We start from the raw sequence: 23,684 nt of genomic DNA, 5'->3' as shown, positions 1-23,684 counted from the left end.
TTAATTTTTTTCAATTTTGCTTACAATGGATTCGTAATATTTTTCTGATTCTAATGGTATATATGAACCCATGTTTTTTATGTCTGTTTGAGAAAATATTTAGGTCTAAAGTTTTTATTATACCGAGGTTAAAAAAATAGATTTTTTCAATAATTACTCAACAGAATTTTAAAAGTAAGGTGTCAAATTAAAGATCTTACTATTTTTGTTCTTACTGACCATTTTCTTCTTTTATTTTGTTGCGTTTTAGTACCTTAAAACCGACTTAATTATTTTTTTTAAAATCTTAAATTACTTAAAAAATAAGAGGTCTACAAAAAAACCGATTGCATATTTGAATTCTATGAAAAATTTTACATCTACTACTTACTAAAAGAACCGGCTAGCTATAAAAAAAAAAGTTGATACAACTTCTTTCCCCTATTTTAGAAATGTTGAAAATTTAAGAGCCATAATATGTTGCAAAATGATGGAAGAGTTACAACAGACAAATAATTACATTTGAGACAAATTATACCCTTACAAATTTTCCCTTTGTTAAAAGACAAAACTTTTATTGTCAAATTTTCCCCTACTTCTGAAGAATGCTGAAAATAAAACGACCAACATATGTCGCAAGTTGACGGAAGAGTCACAACAGATAAAATTACACTAATATGACATAATTTACCCTGACAAATCTCCCTCTACAGGACAAAATTGTCAATGACAAATTTTCCCCTACTTTAGGAGAATGCTGAAAATATAACTACCAACATATGTCGCAAGTTGACAGAAGAGTTGCAACAGATAAAGATGACGTCAGAGAAAAGGCTTTCACAAGAATTGGACCAGGAAACTGTCATATTTACAACTATAGTAAACTAATATACTGGTGTTAATCATTGAATTTTGAGAATAATTTCCAATTTTTCCTTCAGTTTAAATGATTATTATTGAGACCAACTGTATAGTTTTCTATACATTTTATCTCAAGTGAAAACTTTAGGTATAACCTATTAAAAAGGTAATTTTTTCTTTTGTTGAATAACACTGTCTAAATTCAAATATTCAAAGATATCTAAAGTATGAAATTATATATTTTGTTCATTGCTGTCCTCCTTCAGATGGACAGACGGATGGACGGACAAACAGAAATTATTCTACTTTGTATTATAGATATGCTTATAAAATCTAGCTTTTCTGTCCTTTACCTAGCAAAATCTTGCAAAATATAGCTTTTCGGGCCTTTACCAAGCAAAATCTTGCATCATATAGCATTTCTATATCGTCAATATGCCTGGTGTAGGAGACCTCGCACGTGAAGGCTCTGTTCAAGGACATGGAGACCCTGCAGACATCATTCTCATCAGATTTTGATAAGAAGAAGGAGGAACTGGAAAATATTCTTCAGAAAGCTGACACTGTCATCACTAAGGTATTTGTTTGGGTACATTACACTGGTACCCAAAGTTTTATGTTTTTTTTATTCATTGGCTTAATAACTTTGAGTATTTCTACTGAATTTTGATAGATTCATTCCATTGTAGTAGTAGTACCCAAAGTTTTTGAAACAATAATGTAACTTATCATTGTGGATGTATGTATGTCAATTTATTGTCCATTGTCCAATCTCCTTAAGATCCCTTGGATGATTGGATGTGCATAATCTACTTGGTCCGTTGGCCTGTCAGTCATGCATTCAAAGAAAAAAATACATAATTTTTCTAAAGGTTTCGTGGTTTTATGATTTCTTGCAAGTTCTCTTTCCTTTTTTATATGACAATTGGTTTTCTATATTTCTACTGAATAATATTATACTGTCCTTTAAAATTAAAATCATTGTTCGAGCGTTTAATATTTTATTTAGTTATTTATCGCATATATATTGATTAACAACTTTGGGGACTTTAATGAATTTGGATTAGTTGATTCATTAAGTTAAGTGTCCATTAACAGAAGCTAGAAAAATGACTGACTCAGATTATGACGTCCAAAAAATTAACCAATGAGTGGCCAGTATGCACTGTAATTGACTAATGGTAAAATTTATAGTGGACTCTCATTAATTAATTTTTTGATGTCATAATCTGAGTCAGCCTCTTTTACTCAATGATGTGTCTACTAGATATTTAAAATATTAACTATTCTAAACCCTAAACGTATCGTATTTCGAGAAAATTTGGAAGGGAATTTAGAGATATGAAAATATTGAAATTGGGGAATATTTATATACGTGTGCAAGAATTCTATTTCAAAAATAGGATATTTATTCCCCTCTCCCTTCGTTCAAAAATACATCCCTATTTCTATTTTTCTAAATATTCAAATTTCTTAATATTTATATACGAAGTACTTGGTAAATAAATAGAAGATTTTGAAAAATAATAAATTTTTACGTTTTATATTTCTATTTCGAAATAAATCACGCAATCTTAAATTAAGTATGTTCGTTAAACAATTCCGAAATAAAATTTACTAGATATATTAGACTTTTAGGTTCTTTCTATGAAATTAATGTGATGACATAATTTCCTTACTCCAAAAAGTCTACCTGTTAAGAATACGACATTTTAGACGTCTTACTTTTTTCATTGCTTTTTTTACAGGGTAAAATAAAAATTCTTCCTAATATTAAAAAAGGATAATTTTGCATTACGTAAAAAAAGTATATAACGATAATGAAATATATTAAAGTTAACTTATAATAGTTTGTAATTGTATTTGTAACAATATATTTATAGATTCCCTGTTATTTGATATCATCCGTTTCCGGTGTATGCTGTTATATCAGGGATAAATATATACACAAAAATTCCTCCAACAAATTTTTATTATTTACCGTGGTCAAAACATATTAAAAAATCTTATTTTAAAAAATGTAAATATAACGAAATAAATTATATTGAAGGTTCTAATTACCCATGTACATTTCTACCTCGTGCACCTCGTGCACACACACATAGTTCTTCAGTCCTTATTTGAATTTCAGAGTGTATTGACACGTCATACTATGCGTTAGTTAGATACAAAGAAAAGTGAAAAATAATAAAAAATTTAATATTCAATGTGAAAACTTCAAATGGAATTATATTAATACAATAAAATAAAGTGATAAATATTATTTGCATAGTTATAAAAAAAAGAAGAAAGAAACAAAGTCAAGTGTCAACACAAGAAGATCTAATTCTGTACTGTCGTCCGAAAAAAATTATTGTAGTCTATTGTTTTGTGTGAATGTCATAAGAGTACATACACGTCAAAATAATAGGCTATGTTTTCTATTTCGGAAGGCAGTACACATAATCATTTACTGTATATTAAGGTAAGGATTTTGTAATAATTTGTAAATATAAAGTGATAAGTCTGTTCGTTATAACTTAATTATTCTTATTTTGCCTTTTGGTAATTTCAATTTTAAACGCACAGATTTTATACTGTGAATAATTCGGCAAGCTCCATACTTTGTTTTTAATTATGTTTATTTTTTATTTTTTTATATCGTTCCAAAATTACAAAGTATCGGGTGTGTTTTATCGATAAGTCTTACCTAAAAATATTGAATCCCTGTGTTCGAAAAGAATTTCCGTGCATTTTTTTACGTCGTTCAGAACGGCTCGGCTCCACATTAGTTAAAAGTGAGTTTTTACAGTAATAATATGATTTAACGGTCTATTTCCTTAAATTAAACTTAAAAACCATATGTTACCAAATATACACACATCCGCAGCCGTATTTCTAGATTCGGCTCCGCGTTTTTTTGCGTTGAAACTCGGTTTTAAATGTACGCTCATATTAAACCTGATTATCAAGCTGTTTTTAAACAAATTTACTTACAATTTTGCTTAGACTCTTATATATTCGCATTCTGATAATTCAGTTCTGACATTAATGTCCGTATTTTTTTTACATTTTAACAACAAATTTTTATGTGACCTAATTATCCGATTGGTCTGATTTTTGGTTTACTGATGTTTGAATGTACAATAATATAAGCGAAGCGGCAAGTTCGCATTTTTATTTTTTTCCATCACCCTTTAATTGAAATTCAAATTTATTTTTGGATATTTAGTATTTACTTTCATTTGATGTCCAACTTATTTACTCTAGAACCTCGAGCAAGAGACCATCCACGCATAAAGACACAAGACAAGTATGATTTGAGTAATGTTTTTGGCTTCGCTACTTATTGATTATTCATCCTTGTTAAATTAAATAACAATACTGCAAAAAAAATAAATATATCAATAAACAGTTTTTTGGGTTTTATTACAACATTTATTTTATAATGGTAATGATACAGATATTTAAAAAACACAAAATTATTTCATTAAATTATTTGTTTTACTTTTACTTCTACTTTATTTCTTTCCAACATAATTAATATGATAAACATATTTACAAAAATTATTTCACTTTTCCAGTTCCTTGGTTGCTGTCTTCTTGGTAACTTTTACCTGCCTATCCCAAAATGCTTGGACTTCTTGGGGACTAGCTTGTTCATCTTCAAGAACATGATGGCGTGGATGGTTTCTTTCTCTAGGTTATAGCGCCTCGATGAGTAAACTAATTTGAGGTGTGAGAAAATTCTCTCACACCTCGCATTAGAAACAGGTAAGTTGTTGAAGTTGGTCATCAAACTGACAAGTCCAGGTGGATAACATATCTTCTCTGCAACATGTTCATACCTGGCAGTAAGCATCCTGTGGCTTGCGGTCATTGCTCCTTGTTTGTACAGTTTCTGGCGTTCTTCAACATCGAAATCCTTGGACTTAGATTTTTTGACTTTCGCAATTTCCTCCTTTATCTTAGCGACTTCACGTTGGTAACCGTATGTCAAGGCATGCAACTTGGATTCTTCTATGTTATTCCAATCCTTCAGCCCAGCTTTCAGGTGTTTCTTCATGACGTCCAGGGGATCCTTCTGTTTGTCACGTTGTTCTTTCTTTTTCTTCTTGGCTGCTGCTTGAGCCTGAATTTCTTTGAACTCTTGTTGTTTGTTCCATAACATCTTTTGGATGGGTGTCATCATGCCTGTAATACATAAATATAATTAATAAAAATGATAATTGAATTATTTAACTAATGTTATTATTATTATCTATTTTAATTAATATTGTATATCTTTACCTGTGGGAGGTGCAGTTTCTGGAGATTCGTACTCGTCAGCTTCGGAATCCTCATTGTCGGCATCCGCATTAGCTCTACGCAGGTCGGCCTCTTCATCTGCCTTTTCTTCAGGACTTAGGTTGGCTCTCAGTGAGATTCGGTGTAGCCGTTCACCCAACAACCTACAATTTTTGGGTGCTTGTTGTAAAATTGTTTTTGCTTCATCCTGTGTCACCGTAAAGCTTTGTGTGCCACTCGCAATCATTTCCAAATGACTGCGTGACAGGGGGTGTAGGTAGAGACAGACTTGCCAGCCTGCATTAGTACGGACAATCTTGTTAACTCTCAGGTGAAGGAACTTGAATACACGTCTAGCGAATAAGTTGCCAGGCATACTTGTCCGTAGGGTAAAGAACACCGTATCCAGCATGGTGAACATCTGGACGATTGTGGCCTCATGGGCTTGTGCGGGAATTGTCAGCATGGTATCCACACACTCCAACACTTGCAGGACTTCTCTGAGGGCAAGAACCTGGTCAGGTGTTGGCCACAGATTGTCAAACTTCTTGTTGACTAAAATAAAAATTAAAAATTAAAAATTAATTCTATTGATATATACAGTTCTAATTTTTAATTAAGGGAACGAGAGAAGAAATAATTTATTTAGTTTAAATTTTAATAAACTTCTATTTGTTACCTTTCTCTTTTGTTTAATTAAGGGACAGAGAGAAATTTAAGTTGGTAATTTTGTTAGTTTTAAATTGTTGTTTAAATTATAATTAACTTTTTTGGGTTTACCTTTCTGATCCTGCACGGATTTTTTCACCTTCTGAAGTAGTTGTTTGTTGTCAAACAACTCTAAGAACCGCTTTATCATGTTCATTCTGGAGCTCCATCTCGTCTCCACGTATCTGGTAAGCATACGTTGTCCACTCTCTACCAAAATGCGACGCAGCTTCTTGTTATTCATAATTTTACTGACCAGCTTTGCCAGGTTAATTATGGTTCTGTTGTACCCCTTCCCTTTCTAAAAAAATATAATATTTGTTAATTTTCACGTTTTTGTATAATTTATTATTTAACTTTTTAAGTTACTGTATAAGTTATTTAGTTGGTTCTATTAATCATTTAATTAATTTACTTACAACTTTGGCAGCCTGCTTCAACGCCAACTCCACTTGGTGGTTGAGGCAAACACCTCCCACTATAAGTCCACATTTCTGCTCATCACATATCATTGTTTTCTGGATGTTCTCTTCTATTAGTTTCCCGAAATTTGTGATTGCTGAAAAGAAATAATTTAATAAATTAATATAATTTAGTTAAATGCATTTCGTGAAACTACCCCTGTAAATCATTAAATGTAATTCATTGAATTTTTTGGGAATGAATTTAATTTAACTTTACTTACCCTCTCTTTGTTGTGGATCTTTGATGGCGATGGACCTGTAGAAAATCGCACTTGATATGCCGCCATCGCCTTGTCTTGTTCCTGCCAGGGTTTCTTCACCTCCATCCTGACCCTCACCTTCGGCTTCTACAACACCATCCTCAACCTCATCTAAATCTTCTATAACCATATCCAACGGGATTTCATCTTCACTATCAGCCTCAGGTGTGTCTTCCTTATCACTATCATCATCATCATCACTGACTCCCTCATCTTCATCCTCATGGTTCATGAAACTTGTATACTCTGTGGGGGTTTTCCCGTGCTCTTCATTGAGTATCTTGACGGACTAAAGAATGAAAAATAAATTAATGATTTACTTTCTAATGGTATTGTTTTAGAATATTAATTCTCGTATTCATTCAAATATTCATCTAAAAAAACTGGTTTTATCTTACAATTGTACATTTTACATCCGCGGAAAGCCATTTAAAATACGATGCGAGAAAAAACTATTAAATAGTTATGATTTTATAATTATAATTTATAATTTTTCATTACCTTTACACAGTTGGCAGCCGAGTCGGATGTGGAGCTGAGAAGTTGATAATGCTCAAGCCCAAACCTTTTCAACAGTTCTTCGAAATATTCGTAGATGCTGCGGCCGGAAGCATCGGGTTTAGGCATCTAAACATAAGTAATTAATCAAATTATCATTTAGGTATTTGTGGTCATTCTAAATTTCTAAGAATTAATTTTAAACTTATACCTGTTCACAGGCGAGCAACAATTCTTTGGGACCGTCTGCATCGGTATAGTTTGCAGTTACTGAAAAATTAGTAATTCTTTTATATTATTCATTCATAATAGTTTACTTTACTTTATTTAATTCAGGTTATGTAGCTGCTGCAGTTGTAATTGCATTAATAAATAATAATAGTTTATTTATTTTATTTAGGTTACCTGCAATGAAGTCGGTGTGGTGAACATTGCCGAAGTCGAAGGAAAGGTGCAAACCTGCGGAAACAAAGATAATATTGATTATAATTATTTGTTATTTAAAATAATTAAATATTAACATTTTTTCCGCAGGTGTGCACCTTTCCTTCGATTTCGGCAATGTACACACCCGCGGAAGTGAAGATAATTTAAATTAATTATTTGTTATTTCTTTCAGATTTTGAAATTATTTAGTAATGTTTTAGTTTATAAATTATAATACTTAATAGTTAATAGTTATTAATACCTTTATTTTCTAAAATCTTCTTGAAGGATTCCATGTAATACTTGTGCTGCCCCTGCAGCCAGTTATGAAGCTGTTTGCTGGTGGGTGCATCCTGCTTCTTGCCTTTCTCAAGTAAACCGACCTGCTTGGCGATGAGATGGTCAAAGGCATTGGCATCCTTATCCTTAAAGCGAATTTTTTAAAGTTAGTATGTTTTTCAACCTATTTTTAAAAAATACACTATTCTAACTGACATGAAGATATATTTCGATTTTAGCAATCATTTTCAATTAATTTTGTTTAAAAAAATATAGGTATGAGACATTAGATAACAGCAAATATGATCAAAAATATTAAACATACATTTACCTTAAAGCGAAGGAAACTTTCATTATTAACCAGTTTTCCTGTTATGTGGCGCAGCGCTTCTAGGGCAGTGACGTATATTTTGACTTCATGGATAACTTCAGCATCTGCCTGGGCCTGTTGAAACTTCCTCTGAAAGCTGGCCAGGTTCACTCCCTTCCTATACTCTCGGTAAACATCTCTGTGGTCAATGATCCAGTGACGGGTAAACCTCCTAAACAGGTAAGCAATTAATATTATTTTTTTTAGCAAAGCTACTCTATAATTCACCTTGTCCGTCAGTATATATTTTTAATCAATGTTTATGAATACTTAATACCAGTGTTCTGGAGCCAGGAGCAGCAACATTTTTTGTGGAGCCGGATCCGGAGCCGTATTTTTTGTTAAAAACGGCTCCGGCTCCGGACTAGGTAAAAATGATTTTTTAAAGTAATATTATAATTTGGCAACGGTCTATTTCCATATAATAAACTGAAAAACTATTGTTACTTAACAAATAGACACACATCCTTCTACTTTTATATAGCTTTAATCAAATAAAAGCAAAATATTTTATATTATTTATCTTATTTTATCAAATTCAATAATGGAAAAAAATTGATATATTAATTTTAAGGTAGGAGCCGGAGCTGGAGCCGGAGCCGGGAGCCGTATTTCCAAATACGGCTCCCCGGAGCCGGAGCCGCATCAAAATTATACGGCTCCGGCACGTTGCGTTAATACATCATGTTATTTTATGTCAACTTAATATTATTACCTAAGAAGGTTAGTTTCTTGCAGTATAAATTTCTCTCTTGCTTTTCCATCTGTGGGGTATTCTTTCACGTGGTATGTGCCATCCCAGGTATTGAAGTTACAGTATTTGCACCCCCGCCCCCACGGGGTCTTATGCTTACCCTTTCCAGGGTAGTTGGGGATCATGTAAGCATGATCTTCAAGCACTTTAACCAAGTAGACATAAACCTGAAGTAATTTTAATTTTATTAAACATTTTATTTAATAATCTCACACCTGTAACTCTTTTTTTAGTTGTGTTCCTTTCTTGACTTTTAGTTTTGCTTTCAAAAAGTGTCACTTTTGCCCCCCCCCCCCCCCCCTCTACATTTTATTATTATTTTTAGTATTTATGTTTGTACCTTATCACCATTACTATATGTTATCCTCTTCCCATCAAGAATTGCCCCCCCCCCCTCTACATTTTATTATTATTTTTAGTATTTATGTTTGTACCTTATCACCATTACTATATGTTATCCTCTTCCCATCAAGGCGGTCATAGAGCGAGTGTGTGTCCCCTTGTACTGTACCCACGCAGTCTAGGTAATCAATAGAACAGTTAATTTAATATATAGGTAAAGTAAAACAAACTAGTATTCTAGAAATTTATGTATTTACGGTTGAGATTGTATGGTTATTAATTATAAATATAATATAATGTATTTTATTTAAGTACAGACAAATAGACATCCTGTCAATTAAATTTTTAATGTTACTACCTATGTTATTGATATTAATTATACTAATTTAAGCTTACCTTTGATGAACATATGTTCCGTACTGTCACTGTTCATCTTGGGTTTATTCTTGGATCCTGCTTTACGGCCACCTCTCCCTTTTGGCTTTTCTCCAGCTGGGGATGACTGTGCTGAAGAAGGTGTGTCTCCAGCTGGTGTTGTAGGTGTGGCTGCGGCTTTAGGTGTGGCTGCGGCTTTAGGTGTGGCTGTTGTACTTGTAGGTGATGGAGACGGCGGCGGCGTTACGTTGAGTGGGCGCATTGGTGATGTATCTGGTGTTGTTTGTGAAGCTGGTTGTGGGCTTGCTGGTTTTGACCTTAAAATAATTAATTAATTAATTAATATTATTTTTCCCTTGCCCTCTGGACAAAATATAAAAATTATTTGGCTACTTGTTTTTTTTACCTCGATTGGGGAGAAGGTTTGGGGGGTGAAGTTGGATTTTCAGGTTCTGGGCTGTCAGGTTTTGACCTTAAAAAAATAGCCTATTATTTTAATTATTAATTAATATTATTTTTCCCTTGCCCTCTGGACAAAATATAAAAATTATTTGGCTACTTGTTTTTTTTACCTCGATTGGGGAGAAGGTTTGGGGGGTGAAGTTGGATTTTCAGGTTCTGGGCTGTCAGGTTTTGACCTTAAAAAAATAGCCTATTATTTTAATTATTAATTAATATTATTTTTCCCTTGCCCTCTGGACAAAATATAAAAATTATTTGGCTACTTGTTTTTTTTACCTCGATTGGGGAGAAGGTTTGGGGGGTGAAGTTGGATTTTCAGGTTCTGGGCTGTCAGGTTTTGACCTTAAAAAAATAGCCTATTATTTTAATTATTAATTAATATTATTTTTCCCTTGCCCTCTGGACAAAATATAAAAATTATTTGGCTACTTGTTTTTTTTACCTCGATTGGGGAGAAGGTTTGGGGGGTGAAGTTGGATTTTCAGGTTCTGGGCTGTCAGGTTTTGACCTTAAAAAAATAGCCTATTATTTTAATTATTAATTAATATTATTTTTCCCTTGCCCTCTGGACAAAATAAAAAAAAAAATTATTTGGCTACTTGTTTTTTTTACCTCGATTGGGGAGAAGACTCTTTTCTTCTTTTCTTGACCCTTGGAGGTGAACACAACTTTGTTATTATGCGCTTCCGTTGTGGATCAGCTATTTTTGAAGTGACTGGAGTGCAACTGAAATTAAATAAATAAATAAATTTTCAATTTCTCTGGTTCTTTTTAGAACCCACCAAATTTACCAAATTTGGGATTATATTCTAAAAAAAAATGGCCTCTCTTGGTGTGTAGAGCACCGAGAGTTGCTGAACATGGAAGGAATTCGCCCCGGAGGATGGATTACTCAATGCGACCCAACCTAACCTGACCAAAAGTAAGTAAGGATATTTTTTTAACATTTACCTACCCTAAGATAAAAAGTTACTGTAAAAATACAAAGGAACCCACTACTTTTCATAATCCCATTTATTATAATTTTATTAGGGGTATGCATTTGAGCTTAATAGTAAATAAAAAGTAAAAATACGACGAAACCCACTAATTTTATAAGGGGTAGTTTCACGAAATGCATTTGAGCTTAATAAATAAAAAGTTACTGTAAAAATCCCATTTCTATACTTTTTTTAGCATGGGTAGATGCACTTCGTGAAACTATCCCTTTTAGTTTTTTTATAACATTATTAAATATAAAATGAAAATATTATTATTACCTAATGTTATCACTGGGGGTTATTTTTTTTGTGGGGGTCCCCAACCCCTCCTTTTCCTCCAACATTACCGACCCTGGAGTGCAACTGAAAATTAAATAAATAAATAACATTTACCTACCCTAAGATAAAAAGTTACTGTAAAAATACAAAGGAACCCACTACTTTTCATAATCCCATTTATTATAATTTTATTAGGGGTATGCATTTGAGCTTAATAGTAAATAAAAAGTAAAAATACGACGAAACCCACTAATTTTATAAGGGGTAGTTTCACGAAATGCATTTGAGCTTAATAAATAAACTTCGTGAAACTACCCCTTTTAGTTTTTTTATAACATTATTAAATATAAAATGAAAATATTATTATTACCTAATGTTATCACTGGGGGTTATTTTTTTTGGGGGGGACCCCAAACCCTCCTTTTCCTCCAACATATCAAGGTCAACCTCATCCAAAATATCGGGTATGCTTGCATCGTCGATCGTCTTACGTTCACGCAAACTACGAGTACGCGTAACTGAAGAGTCAGGCATAGCTTGGACAACCTCACTGTCAATATTAATAACATCCGAAACATCGGACATGTTGTCATCATCGTCACCTATAACTTTATTAGAGTCAGGCTCAGCCATTCTCTAACGATGTTGTAACTGAACTAAAACTAAAATAAAAAGATTAATATTAATTATGACTTTATGACTTTAAGCCTAAGGTGGTGAAAATGGCCAGGTTACCGCTTACATTGGATGATTGGGGGAAGAAAAGGGTTAACAACTTAACAGTAACTCCACCCATAATTTTATTTTTTGGAATAGTAAGGGATAAAATAAACACACATAAAAGAAAGTGTGGGGGGGGGGGGGTATAACTATAATCCGTATCCAATTACTACGAAGTACGAGGGAAATCATGGGATGTGTTGGAAAATATTTATATGACATGTAAGACTAAGAATTCTCCTAATTTCCCCTTGAGGAGGGGGGAGGATTTGATGCTTAATCTGCAGAAGGGGTAATTTAACACTTAATTTACCCTCCGTAAAAGATTAAAGATTAAAAGATTAAAGATTATTTGAAACCTGCCCCACCCCCCTTTTTCAACACTTCTTATTTGAATATAATTATATGTAATCTTTTTTTCTCCACCCATCATAACGTAATGGTTAGGAGGAGGGGGGGGGGGGGAACCAACAAGATTTAATTTGGATTTAATACGATGAAATTTTAGTAAATAAATTAGCCGTTAGAGGCTGGATATTTCAAATTTGTTTTTCAATTTATACTTAAGTTTCATCATTCATTGGTAAGAAAAGTTAAAAATTATATTTCAAGTTTTAGAAACCTATTTTTAAGAAAAGTTACATTTGAGATGAATAGAATTAAAAAAGTATTCGGTAATGTAGACAAACAAAATTGCTTCATAGTTACATATTGGAAGTTACATAACATTCAAGGATTACCATTTTTATTGTCAGCTTTGATGTCACTTTATGAAGGCTTTTTGGCCAATTATAGAATAGATTGATGATAATGATATGATGAATATCTGTATCATTTCATATCTTTTAAAAACAAAGTTTTATACCAACGTTTTCTTTTTGGTTTGCTCAACAATTTTGGGGAATTTTGGGACTTGGTTGCTTCATTAAGTTGAGTGTAAAAACGTTTCAACTATTAATTGTTATTTACAAAAGGGGTAATTTTGTGCATCATCATTGGGAGTGTACATCAATTTATCGGCCATTATAATATAAGGTTATAATTTATAAAGGTGTCATATATATAAACCTTTCTTAAAAGTTAAAAAAAAAACTCTCTCCCGTCACCCAGCATTAGTGGAAAATTTTTATAAAGGAAAATTTAAATAAATAAAGGGATTATTCATTATTCTTTGTATTTTTTTTTGGGGGGGGGGGTTATAATAAAGGTGTCATATATATATTATGGAAAATTTTTATAAAGGAAAATTTAAATAAATAAAGGGATTATTCTTTGTATTTTTTTTTGGGGGGGGGGGTTATATTCAAAATCAAGTTCAACCCTTTCTTTTCATATAGCAACCCTTCTTAAATAGGGGAGGGGGGGGAGACTAGTGTAAAATAAACAGCCCATTGCCCTTCCCTTTATTTTGGGGGGGGGGGACTATAAAGGTGTTAACTGTTACTTACATGTAAAACCCTTTTCCCCCACCCATATATGTTTGATGATATTGACCTCTAGGCTCTAAATGCGGATGCCACTTATTTTAAAGGGTATGTAAAGATAAAATTTTTTCATGCTATTAGACTATTAGTATTAACAAATTAAAAATCTTAACATTTTCTAAATAATAAATATCGAAGATTGATTTTACGGCATTAGGTTGGTTTATTCGAAGATTGATTTTACGGCATTAGGTTGGTTTATAAAGATAATTTACATTTTACAAATTTGTAATTTAAAGTTAAATTGTAGGTTGGCGACGAACGAGAGATGGGCCAGCCAACTTCAAGTTACTTGGATACTAAGGGGAGAAGAAACGGCGGCGCAACCGCCGAAAACTGCCGAGAAAAGGCAAAATAAATTTCAGCGGCTTATCGGAAGGTAATGAGGAAATTACATTTTTGCATACAACCCCTTTATTTTAATGGCTTTCTCTACCTTTTGACCGCCTTTCTCTTTCTTTTAATGCGTAATTAGTTTTTATATACGCATAAAATAAACTTATAAAGTTAATTATTTTTTAATATTTGATTTTGCAGTGTTTTTATACGTATATTGTGAACGTTTTGAAATTGAATTGAAATTGAAATTAATTATATCTGCATTTGCATTATGAAAAATACTAATTATTAAATTATTATTTATTACCTTAATAATTTATTTCAGTATAAATATCCGAACGAATAATGAAATCTAGACCCAGCAGCACGAAACGAAGGAGCCAGCGAATACTTGAACGACGTCAACGACTTGACCCAGGTATAATATATATTGAATTCTATTTATTTTTAGTTATTCCAAGTGTAATATAATGAATAAATAATCTTTATACAAAGGATCTCGCTAACCGATGAACCGATCGGGTTCTCCTTTTTACCTTTTAATTTACCTTTTTAAAAGCGAAGCTTTTCTATAATTATGGTCGGTCCGTCCGATTTAGAAAGCGTAGCAACTCTATAATCATTACCAGAATGTCCGTACGTCCATTTTAAACATGTTGATTTTTCGTCCGAGATAGTTAGCTTTTATTCGTTAATTTTAGGCATGTTAGAATTGTCCTATCGCTTTCAAACTTTGCATGATGTAGTTACGTACGATTTAGAAAGCGAAGCAACTCTATAATCATTACCAGAATGTCCGTAAATCCCTTTTAAACATGTTGATTTTTCTACTTTTATAACAACAAAATTTTATGTGATCTAATTATCCGTTTGATCTGGTTTTTGGTATATTGATTCCTTGGACAACAAAGAATAATATTATAAGCGAAGCAAGCAACTCTATAATTAAGTCCTAGAAATGTAAGTATAACCATAAACATTATCGGTTATCCTGTATGAAGCAGTTTTCCAATAAATTTACTTACAATTTTGCTTCGACTCTTATACTTTATATTTAAATTATTCACTTCAGACACTATACAAGTGTTAATGTCCGTTTGTCCTACCGTTTCAGTGCTTCGCTTTTATGGATGTTGTCATCGTTGTTTTAAGTATAGCTACTCTTTAGTTTAATTATATTACTGTAGTAAAGTTTAAACTTTTTTAAAGTTAAACTGTCCGTTTGTATAAACTATAGGACTAAGTTAATAAATTTATTTAGTGTATAAGATTTAATTCATTAAGGTGTGGCTGTTGTAATACTTTAACACTCCTGCGTTTGTCCACTCCGACGTTTGGGACTCCTGCGTTTGTCCACTCCGACGTTTGGGACTCCTGCGTTTGTCCACTCCGACGTTTGGGACTTTGAAATAATAAATAAGATTTAATTTATTAAGGTGTGGCAGCTGTTCCTCCTGTTGCTGTTGATGATGGCCATGGACGGGTTGTTCAACCAAGAGGACAAGGTATTATATATAATCATATTTTTATTATTACCTATTCCAAGTCTTATATATCTTGTACATATTAACCTAACCTAACCTGTACAGAAATACTTAAAATTAATATTTTAATTTAACACTCCTGCGTTTGTCCACTCCGACGTTTGGGACTCCTGCGTTTGTCCAGTCCCCTTACTTTGAAATAATAAATAAGATTTAATTCATTAAGGTGTGGCTGCCGTTCCTGTTGAACCCCAGCCTGATGGGAATCGTCGAGGACGCCGTAATGCTCCAAGAGGACAAGGTATTATATATAATTGGGACTCCTGCGTTGAGATATTTTATGATTTTGAAAAATTAACCATTTAAATTAATAGTAAATATCATACAGAATTGCTTACATGATTATTATAAAACAAGGATGAAAACATGCATAAAAGAGAAGCTCCAAAAAAATGCGTCAAAAAATCTAAGCTGGATCTTTAATTAAAATGTATTTTTTTTGGCTCTTTAATTAAAATGTATTTTTTTTGGCTTTTATGGAACTAATTGTAATCTACAGAAGGGAAAATCACTGGGGATGTACATCGATCTATCGACCACCCTCCTGAGAGATTTTAATTTTAATTTTGATTTAATTTATTAAGGTCATGCTCAACAGGTTTACCAGATGGGGAACCATAATAATGTTGGTGTTGCTCCGGGCCCGGCTCCCCATCAAGCACCACAGCCCCCGCAACAACAGCCGGACCCCCCACAACAACCAGACGCCATTCCAAACCCCCCCCAAGAGCCCCCCCAACAGCCCCCCCCACAGCAAGAACCTCGTGAGCGTGTCGTACCGGCTATTTTTAATTTAACTATAGGTGCGCACGCAACAGTCAATATCAACAATAATCAATTTGAATTCTATTTAAATTAATATTTATAATTTTGTAATATTATTTCATAATAGAATTCAAATTGATTATTGTTAATTTTGCAATATTATTTCAATTTGTATATACTATTTAACTATTTTTCTATTTTGTGGTGTTATCCCCCCCCCCCCCCCCCGACTAAATGACTGGATTAGGTAAGGCTTTTCTCAAATTTATACCCCCCTCCCCCCCCCCCCCCCCGACTAAATGACTGGATTAGGTTAGGCTAGGTTAGGTTATATGGCTAGGGGGCCGAGCGCCCGCGGTTATTTTTATTGGTGGGGGGGGGGATAAAAATTGTAAAAATCTATTTTGTATTTTCAAATTTTGTATATACTATTTTTGATATATTTATACTTTATTTACTAAATTTGCAGATTTTTTAAAGGGGTAGTTTCACGAAATGCATTTAAACTTAATTTAGTGAACCGCATATTTTATCCTGGTTAAATGGTTAAACTACATTTATATGGCATATATTTGAAAAAATTTCAATTTTCTACCACATAGTTTTTAAAATGTCAAGACTTGAAAATCGTCTTTTTAAATTGCATATATCACAAAAAAGACAATTTTAAGGTCTTGATATTTTAAAAACTACGTGGTAGAAAATTGAATTCATTTCAAATATATGCCATATAAATGTAGTTTACCCATTTAACCAGGATAAAATATGCGGTTCACTAAATTAAGTTCAAATGCATTTCGTGAAACTACCCCTTTTCTTTAGTTTTAATATTTTCATTTAATTTTTTTTTCAATTTCATTGTTTCATTTTCATTTTTTAGTAGCAAATCTACTTTATATTTCTAAATGTAAATATGTCTGTCTGTCTGTCTGTCTGTCTGTTTTTTTTTCGTTTTTCAATTTCATTGTTTCATTTTCATTTTGTATTTCATTCATTTCATTTCATATTCATATTCGTGATAAAAATAAATGTGATAAGAAACTCGAAATAATACACTTTTTTATTCATTCTTATGGTCGGTCCGTCCGATTTAGAAAGCGTAGCAACTCTATAATCATTACCAGAATGTCCGTACGTCCATTTTAAACATGTTGATTTTTCGTCCGAGATAGTTAGCTTTTATTCGTTAACGATGCAAGAAATAGCTATTGATAATTTTAAATACGTGGAACGCTTACCTAACCTACCTAAGTTTTATCAAATAACTATATCAAACGTCTCTCTTCCTTGGATACAAACGGCTGCGCCCCTAGCATTTAGAGGCTCTATATTCGAACCTACCTACCTACCTACCTAAGTATATCAAATAACTATATCAAACGTCTCTCTTCCTTGGATACAAACGGCTGCGCCCCTAGCATTTAGAGGCTCTATATTCGAAGGGATATGAAAGGGCAGAAAAATAGCCTAAAACCATCTAAGGACCTATACGAAGCTGTACTGTAAAGGAGAACCATATAGGTTCAGTGGTTAGCGAGATCCTTAGCTACAGACAAACAGAGCTTACTTCTTTATAAGTTTACTAGCGGCTACGCCCCTAGAGGCCTCTAGTGGCACTTTAAATGTTTTTGTTTGTTAAAGTTAATACTATAGCTATTGATAATTTTAAATTTATGTCTTCAATTCAAAGTTAAAATAAGTACACAAATAATCACGGCAGAAACATAAGTATTTCGTAAACATATATTAATTAACGACCTAACTAAACTTTAACTATATCAAACGTCTCTCTAGCCTAAAACCATCTAAGGACCTATACGAAGCTGTACTGTAAAGGAGAACCATATAGGTTCAGTGGTTAGCGAGATCCTTAGCTACAGACAAACAGAGCTTACTTCTTCAATTATAATTCAAATTATAGAGCAGCATCGCAATTACAAATTAAATTAAATAAAAATAAGAAAATTATTTTTCATAGTTTTATTATTATAGCATATATATGTCAAGTTATTTATGTGGAATCTAACTAAATATTCACAGGAATGCGATCTCAACTCAACGCAACATCAATGATCAATCCATAATGATCACAGACTCATCAGAGTCATCACCTTCACCTTCGCTCGCGCCACCTTCGTGTTCCAGAACTTCCAGGATGGCGTCAATATCGTCATCATCGGAAGATGGATTTACATCGCCGGAGATATCGGGATATTCGTCTTCATCTGATGATAGATCTACTGTGCCATCTAAATTAATCGCACGGTCATAGACAGCTAACGCCTGGATAACGTCGTCACGGTAACCGTTGCATTTGGCTTCCATTTGCTGCAGAACAAGTTCATTTTCTTCGCGTGTACGCTGAGAAGATGGAAGGGCTTGGTGAAGGAATTGGTATATACCAATTCCTTCACTAAATAGTCTGATCGCCTGCATATTACGAACACTCTGAAACCCCGACCTGTAAAGCAGGTTAGATATATCTTTAAAAGATCTGTGTAGGACCTGATAATGGGCGTACCATCCAGGCATCAGGTCGGGGTATAAACTTGGTTCTGGATCTGTGCAGGTAAGAGTACGGGGGAAGTAAGGAACCAAGTCATCCATCGCTACCGGCTTGCGCCTGCGCCCAACTCTGACTCTCTGTCCTTGTTCCGCCATAATAACGATAGCAAAAATAAAACAAATGTTCAAATGTTGTCACTTCAAAGGTCTGTAAGCAAATGAAATTTCAAGGAATCATTAATTACCCCCTACAAATTTTTCTTTGTTGTTGGTTTCCAAGAAATTATTAAGATTTATAATATTCTAGATATCTTCAAATATGAAGGGAATGGGATGTGTGAAATATTTTTAACAAGGATGACAATATCCATTAAAGCAAAACATTAACATAAATGCATTAGTATAATCAAAATTATAAGTAAGTATTCTGTCTATAAATTATATAAATACTAACATACTGACGTCTATAACCAACACAAATTATAGAAAAGCTTCGCTAATTCCTAGTATTTTGAATTTTCCATATGTTTTGTTTTGTTTTGTTTCTTGGGGGGGGGGGGAACATTAACATAAATGCATAAGTATAATTATAAAGTAAGTATTCTGTCTATAAATTATATAAAATAGTAATACTAACTGACGTTTATAAATTATAACCAACACAAATTATAGAAAAGCTTCGCTAATTCCTATTTTCCATATGTTTTGAATTGTTAACTTATTTCTTGGGGGGGGGGGGAGGGGTCAATATTTGTATCGTAAGTTGTAACGGTCAACCTTCAAATAGGGGAGGGGTGAGACTACACTAGTATAATAAATTATAATCTTACCCACTCCCCAAGTTAAAAATTAATCGTGACCCCCCCCTCCCTCTCATATATATAAACATAGTGAAAATGAAATTATAAGAATCCTTGTTACTCTATAATTAAGGTATGTCCATACGTCCCTCCGTCCGAGTCTTTTTACGGAAATACACTATATTGTTATATATAGAAAAAGATTGTTATAAATGTTTTATCACGTATTTTACAATTTTTTTGTCCATTTTCACCGCTCATTATGAATATGGGCGGAGTGGTAATGCGCGCCCCCCCCCCCAAAAAAAAGGGGGAAAAACATAAATATTAGGAGGGGATAGGACAGTGGACAATAATAATAATCTATATTCTATCTTTATATATTTAGAGGTGTAATTTGTAAAAATCTCATAATTTTTAACATTTTCTCCATGTAACCCCCTGAAATTGGGGTTGGTGTTGTATGTAATAAATATTAGGAGGTAATAGGATATCTGTTTAGCTCCCCCCCCCCCCCAAAAAAAAAAAGGGGGAAAAACATAAATATTAGGAGGGGATAGGACAGTTGACAATAATAAATAATAATCAAAATGCTGAACTGATAAGAAATAATTAATAAACAATTTTAAGTTTAGGCAAATTTAGGATTATGTAATTGTAAATTCAATTGTTTAAGTTTTAACGTTTTTCTATTAGCTTAATGCTTCAAAAGACAACCATACATTGTTCCAAATGGTCTATTTATTATTCATAATTTTAGAGCTTCGCTACTTATGTATGTTTTATTAGGTAGACATGTAAGAATTCTGCTAATTTCCCCTTTGAGGAGGGGGGGAGGATTTGATGCTTAATCTTTCATGTCACACGGTCCACGGATAAAAAACAAATATATAATATCGTAACCAACCTGGTAATGGTATGGTAATAATTGGGATGGGGGGGGGGGGGGGGAGAAACAAGATTAAATTTGGATTTAATACGATGAAATTATAGTAAATAAATTAGCCGTTAGAGGGTAAATATTTCAAATTGTTCTTAAATTTATACTTTCATCATTCATTGGTAAGAAAAGTTAAAAATTATATTTCAAGTTTTAGAAACCTATTTTTAAGAAAAGTTACATTTGAGACGAATTGATTTCACAAAGTATTCGGTAATGTAGAAAACAAACAAAATTGCTTCAAAGTTACATATTGAAAGTTGGAATATAGATATCTTCAGTGATACTATATTCTCTTTATAACACTTTATGAAGGCTTTTTGGCCAATTATATTATAGATTGATGATAATATCTGATAATATCATTTCATATGTTTTAAGTTTTAAAAACATTCTTTCGCAAGGAAGGGAAATTTAAATTTTTTAAAAAGGGTCAACTAAATAACATGACACGGATATGAAGCAAAATTGTAAGTGAATTAGTTGGAAGACTCTAATTGCAATAAAACCTACTCTTTTTGAATAAAACAAATATACAAAGTTTTTACTTTTTAATTCGTTCGTTCTTTAAGACAGATAGCTATTTCTTTCATAGTTAAACGGCTCCTCGGGGCTAAAAAAACTGGTTTTAATAATCAAACGATTGTACATTTCTGTTCTGTCTATATATCATAGTTATCATTGAAAACCAAAGAATAAAATAATAGGATGTCTGTTAATCTCCACGGATAAAAAACAAATGAAAAAAATTATATTTGATTTGCAATAAAAACTACTCTTTTTCTGTTCTGTCTACTCTATATATGTCATAGTTATCATTGAAAACCAAAAAATAAAATAATAGGATGTCTGTTAATATCTCTCTACCAAGGATCTCAAATTGAAATCTGAATCTCGTTTTTATGGTAAATAAAATTAACATATCTTCGCTTAATCGCTGTACAATATTTTTTTTTTGGGGGGGGGGGCGGGGAGGAAAAATTTATGTCACCTGATTAAGGAAGGGAAACTGGAAGGGTCAACTTAACTGAACTCACATGAGAAATATGAGATCTTCATACAGAACAATAATTTTCTATAATTAGGGTCAGTTTGTCCGTCGACTATTTGTCGACTATTCTGAACTATTTAAGTGTTATTATCCGTTTGTTATACAGTTTCAGAAATCGTTTTAATCTTACAGAACAATAGCTTTTTTATAATTAGGGCTGGTCAATCTCCGTAAGAAAGCGGATAGCTTTTTTCATTTCTGGTAATGTAGGCATTTGCTTCCTGTATCCGTTTGTCATAAAGTTTCAGTACTAGTTTTTATGGATGTTTTAATCCTTGTTAATATTCCCCAATATACAAGGTATATTGATAAAAGCGTTTTTTTTTTGGGGGGGGGGGGGGAACATTTATGACCGCATAAAGCTAAGGGTCAACTCATGATACAGGAAATATGAGACCTTAGAGAACAAGGACAAATCGTTACAATTTACAAAACTAACTCCAATCCAAATAAAATAAAAATATTTATTTTCATTTTATTTAAGTCAACATAGTTTATTTATTTATTTAGATTATTTATTTCATTAAAGTAAAAAAAGTTATGATTATTGTTTTGTTAGTATGTTAGGTTAAATAATAAATTAGTACATATTACTTGAGTTAGAATGATTAATACATTATTTAATGGTTATTGGTGGTTTATTTTTTAACTTTTCTTTCACTTTATGATATTAGCAAGTTTGATATATGGTTGAGTTGAAATGTAGAAGACAGTAAGCAGGGTGGAGGGTTGGATAATGTAGGGTGTTGGATCTTTGGAAGGTGGATTATTATAGAGTAGATACGCTGAAAGCCTGAAACAAAAAATCTTAAGTCTTAACAGCTATGTGAGGGAGAGGGGGGGGGGTGGTAATTTATCTATCCTTTACAACCCTCTCACATACTCACACGACAATACAAATACACATAATAAATACTAGGATATGACAATGAAAGAAAAATCGAGATTTTTGGAATAAAGAAAGGGGAGAATAAATTATTTAAAAGTCTTATCTATTATACAAATTTTATATCTAAGTTTTCATATTTATTGAATTGTTTACAAGTAAAACTGATATGGTTCTGATATCGCAAAAACCAATCAACCAATATTATTTTTTTATAATTCATTCTAAAAAAATAAAAAAAACTCATCAATATTTAATTTTTAAAGTTTTCATATTTATTGAATTGTTTAAAAGTAAAACTGATATGGTTCTGAGTTCTGATATCGCAAAAACCAATCAACCAATATTATTTTTTTTATAATTCATTCTATAAAAATAAAAAACTCATCAATATTTAATTTTTAAAAAAAATTGTATAAAAAGTAAAAAAAAACACTGAGAAAATATTAGGTGTAGAGGTTTCGTGTTTTTTCTAGACAGCCATATTGGCTATTTTTCCAAATTTTGACGAAACGAAAAAATTTATTGGAAAATATCAGTAAATATTAACTTTCAGGATCGTAAAAATTTAGAAAAGATTTTAATATTTAGGTTTCCTGTCCAAATTCAACCCTTTCCCTAATTATTATAAACGTCTTTGGACAGTTAGAAAATAGGGGGAATATTAAAGAAATATTGACCCGAGAGTTTCAAATTTCCATCGTCAAAGATCTATTGAATAGATTTCAAGTAGACATATGTCTGCTTTTACTAGCTTCCAATTAAACCAGGTATTTTGTTTACCGATATTGGGGATGTACATCAATTTATCGGCCATTGTCTTATCCCTTTAGATAATAATCCTACTTTACCTGCAGGTGGCAACAACCTGCGAGACCTGGGAGCGAGAGCTGCAAGAGCAGCGGGCCGCAGCCGCCCAGCCGTCCACGTACACCTACTCAGAGGAGGATGCAATGGCTGCCGGAGCTGATGACACTGACATGGAAGACACTCTGGACAGCTCTGTGGTTGAGCCAGGTAGACGGTTTGTTTTTTGATGACTGACAGACGGACGGACAAACCACTAATTGTAAGCTAATGGGTTATTTTGTGTATCATCATTGGAAATGTACATCAATTTATTGTCCATTGTCTTATCCCTTTAGATCCCTGGACAGATATTAAATATTGAAAAACAAGGATGACAACATCAATGAAACAAAGCTTTGAAATGGTAGGACAAACGAACATTAACACTTGTAGAGTGTCAGAACTGAATAAGCAGAATATAAATGTATAAGTCTAAAGAAAAGTGTAAGTTAATCTTTAGGACTTGGTCATAGAGATGCTTCACCTATAACATTGTAA

At 32.6% G+C, this 23,684-nt stretch overlaps 3 protein-coding genes and 1 long non-coding RNA gene across 4 annotated transcripts; 2 read left to right on the top strand and 2 right to left on the bottom strand.

Annotated features, from left to right (window-relative positions):
• The first annotated feature begins 1,292 nt into the window (after nt 1-1,292).
• LOC145318124 (uncharacterized) lies at nt 1,293-23,684 on the top strand. Its single transcript, XR_013879240.1, has 3 exons — nt 1,293-1,417; nt 23,195-23,354; nt 23,647-23,684. It is a non-coding gene; the product is annotated as an uncharacterized LOC145318124 (long non-coding RNA).
• On the bottom strand, nt 3,994-9,144 carry LOC145317944 (uncharacterized). Its single transcript, XM_080159233.1, has 11 exons — nt 8,827-9,144; nt 8,073-8,283; nt 7,725-7,887; nt 7,442-7,495; nt 7,248-7,306; nt 7,040-7,165; nt 6,500-6,827; nt 6,234-6,373; nt 5,887-6,115; nt 5,110-5,661; nt 3,994-5,013 (listed from the first exon to the last, which is right to left on the bottom strand). The coding sequence occupies exons 1-11, from the start codon at nt 8,988-8,990 to the stop codon at nt 4,433-4,435; spliced, it is 2,607 nt and encodes an 868-aa protein (XP_080015359.1). The 5' UTR covers nt 8,991-9,144; the 3' UTR covers nt 3,994-4,432.
• Nucleotides 13,462-16,187, top strand: LOC145316370 (uncharacterized). The gene is made up of 3 exons (XM_080156815.1): nt 13,462-15,351; nt 15,557-15,631; nt 15,975-16,187. The coding sequence occupies exons 1-3, from the start codon at nt 15,313-15,315 to the stop codon at nt 16,185-16,187; spliced, it is 327 nt and encodes a 108-aa protein (XP_080012941.1). The 5' UTR covers nt 13,462-15,312.
• On the bottom strand, nt 17,287-18,968 carry LOC145315605 (uncharacterized). Its single transcript, XM_080155582.1, has 2 exons — nt 17,509-18,968; nt 17,287-17,402 (listed from the first exon to the last, which is right to left on the bottom strand). Exon 1 carries the CDS (start codon nt 18,814-18,816, stop codon nt 18,229-18,231), a length of 588 nt encoding a protein of 195 aa, XP_080011708.1. The 5' UTR covers nt 18,817-18,968; the 3' UTR covers nt 17,287-17,402; nt 17,509-18,228.

Source organism: Acartia tonsa, chromosome 4 (assembly GCF_053477335.1).
Source record: "Acartia tonsa isolate MP-2025a chromosome 4, ASM5347733v1, whole genome shotgun sequence".
NCBI classification, from domain to species: Eukaryota; Metazoa; Arthropoda; class Copepoda; order Calanoida; family Acartiidae; genus Acartia; species Acartia tonsa.
The sequence above is the reverse complement of the archived record's forward strand: the minus strand, read 5'-3'. Positions and strand labels throughout refer to the sequence as shown.

Coding starts and splice junctions, on each gene's coding strand:
- LOC145316370 (XM_080156815.1), top strand. CDS start 15,313: ATGATGGCCATGGACGGGTTGTTCAACCAAGAGGACAAG. Junction 15,352..15,556: donor TGTTCAACCAAGAGGACAAG/GTATTATATATA, acceptor TAATTCATTAAG/GTGTGGCTGCCGTTCCTGTT. Junction 15,632..15,974: donor TAATGCTCCAAGAGGACAAG/GTATTATATATA, acceptor TAATTTATTAAG/GTCATGCTCAACAGGTTTAC.
- LOC145315605 (XM_080155582.1), bottom strand. CDS start 18,816: ATGGCGGAACAAGGACAGAGAGTCAGAGTTGGGCGCAGGCGCAAGCCG.
- LOC145317944 (XM_080159233.1), bottom strand. CDS start 8,990: ATGATCCCCAACTACCCTGGAAAGGGTAAGCATAAGACCCCGTGGGGG. Junction 6,828..7,039: donor CGGCTGCCAACTGTGTAAAG/GTAATGAAAAAT, acceptor TTCATTCTTTAG/TCCGTCAAGATACTCAATGA. Junction 6,374..6,499: donor AGATCCACAACAAAGAGAGG/GTAAGTAAAGTT, acceptor ATTTCTTTTCAG/CAATCACAAATTTCGGGAAA.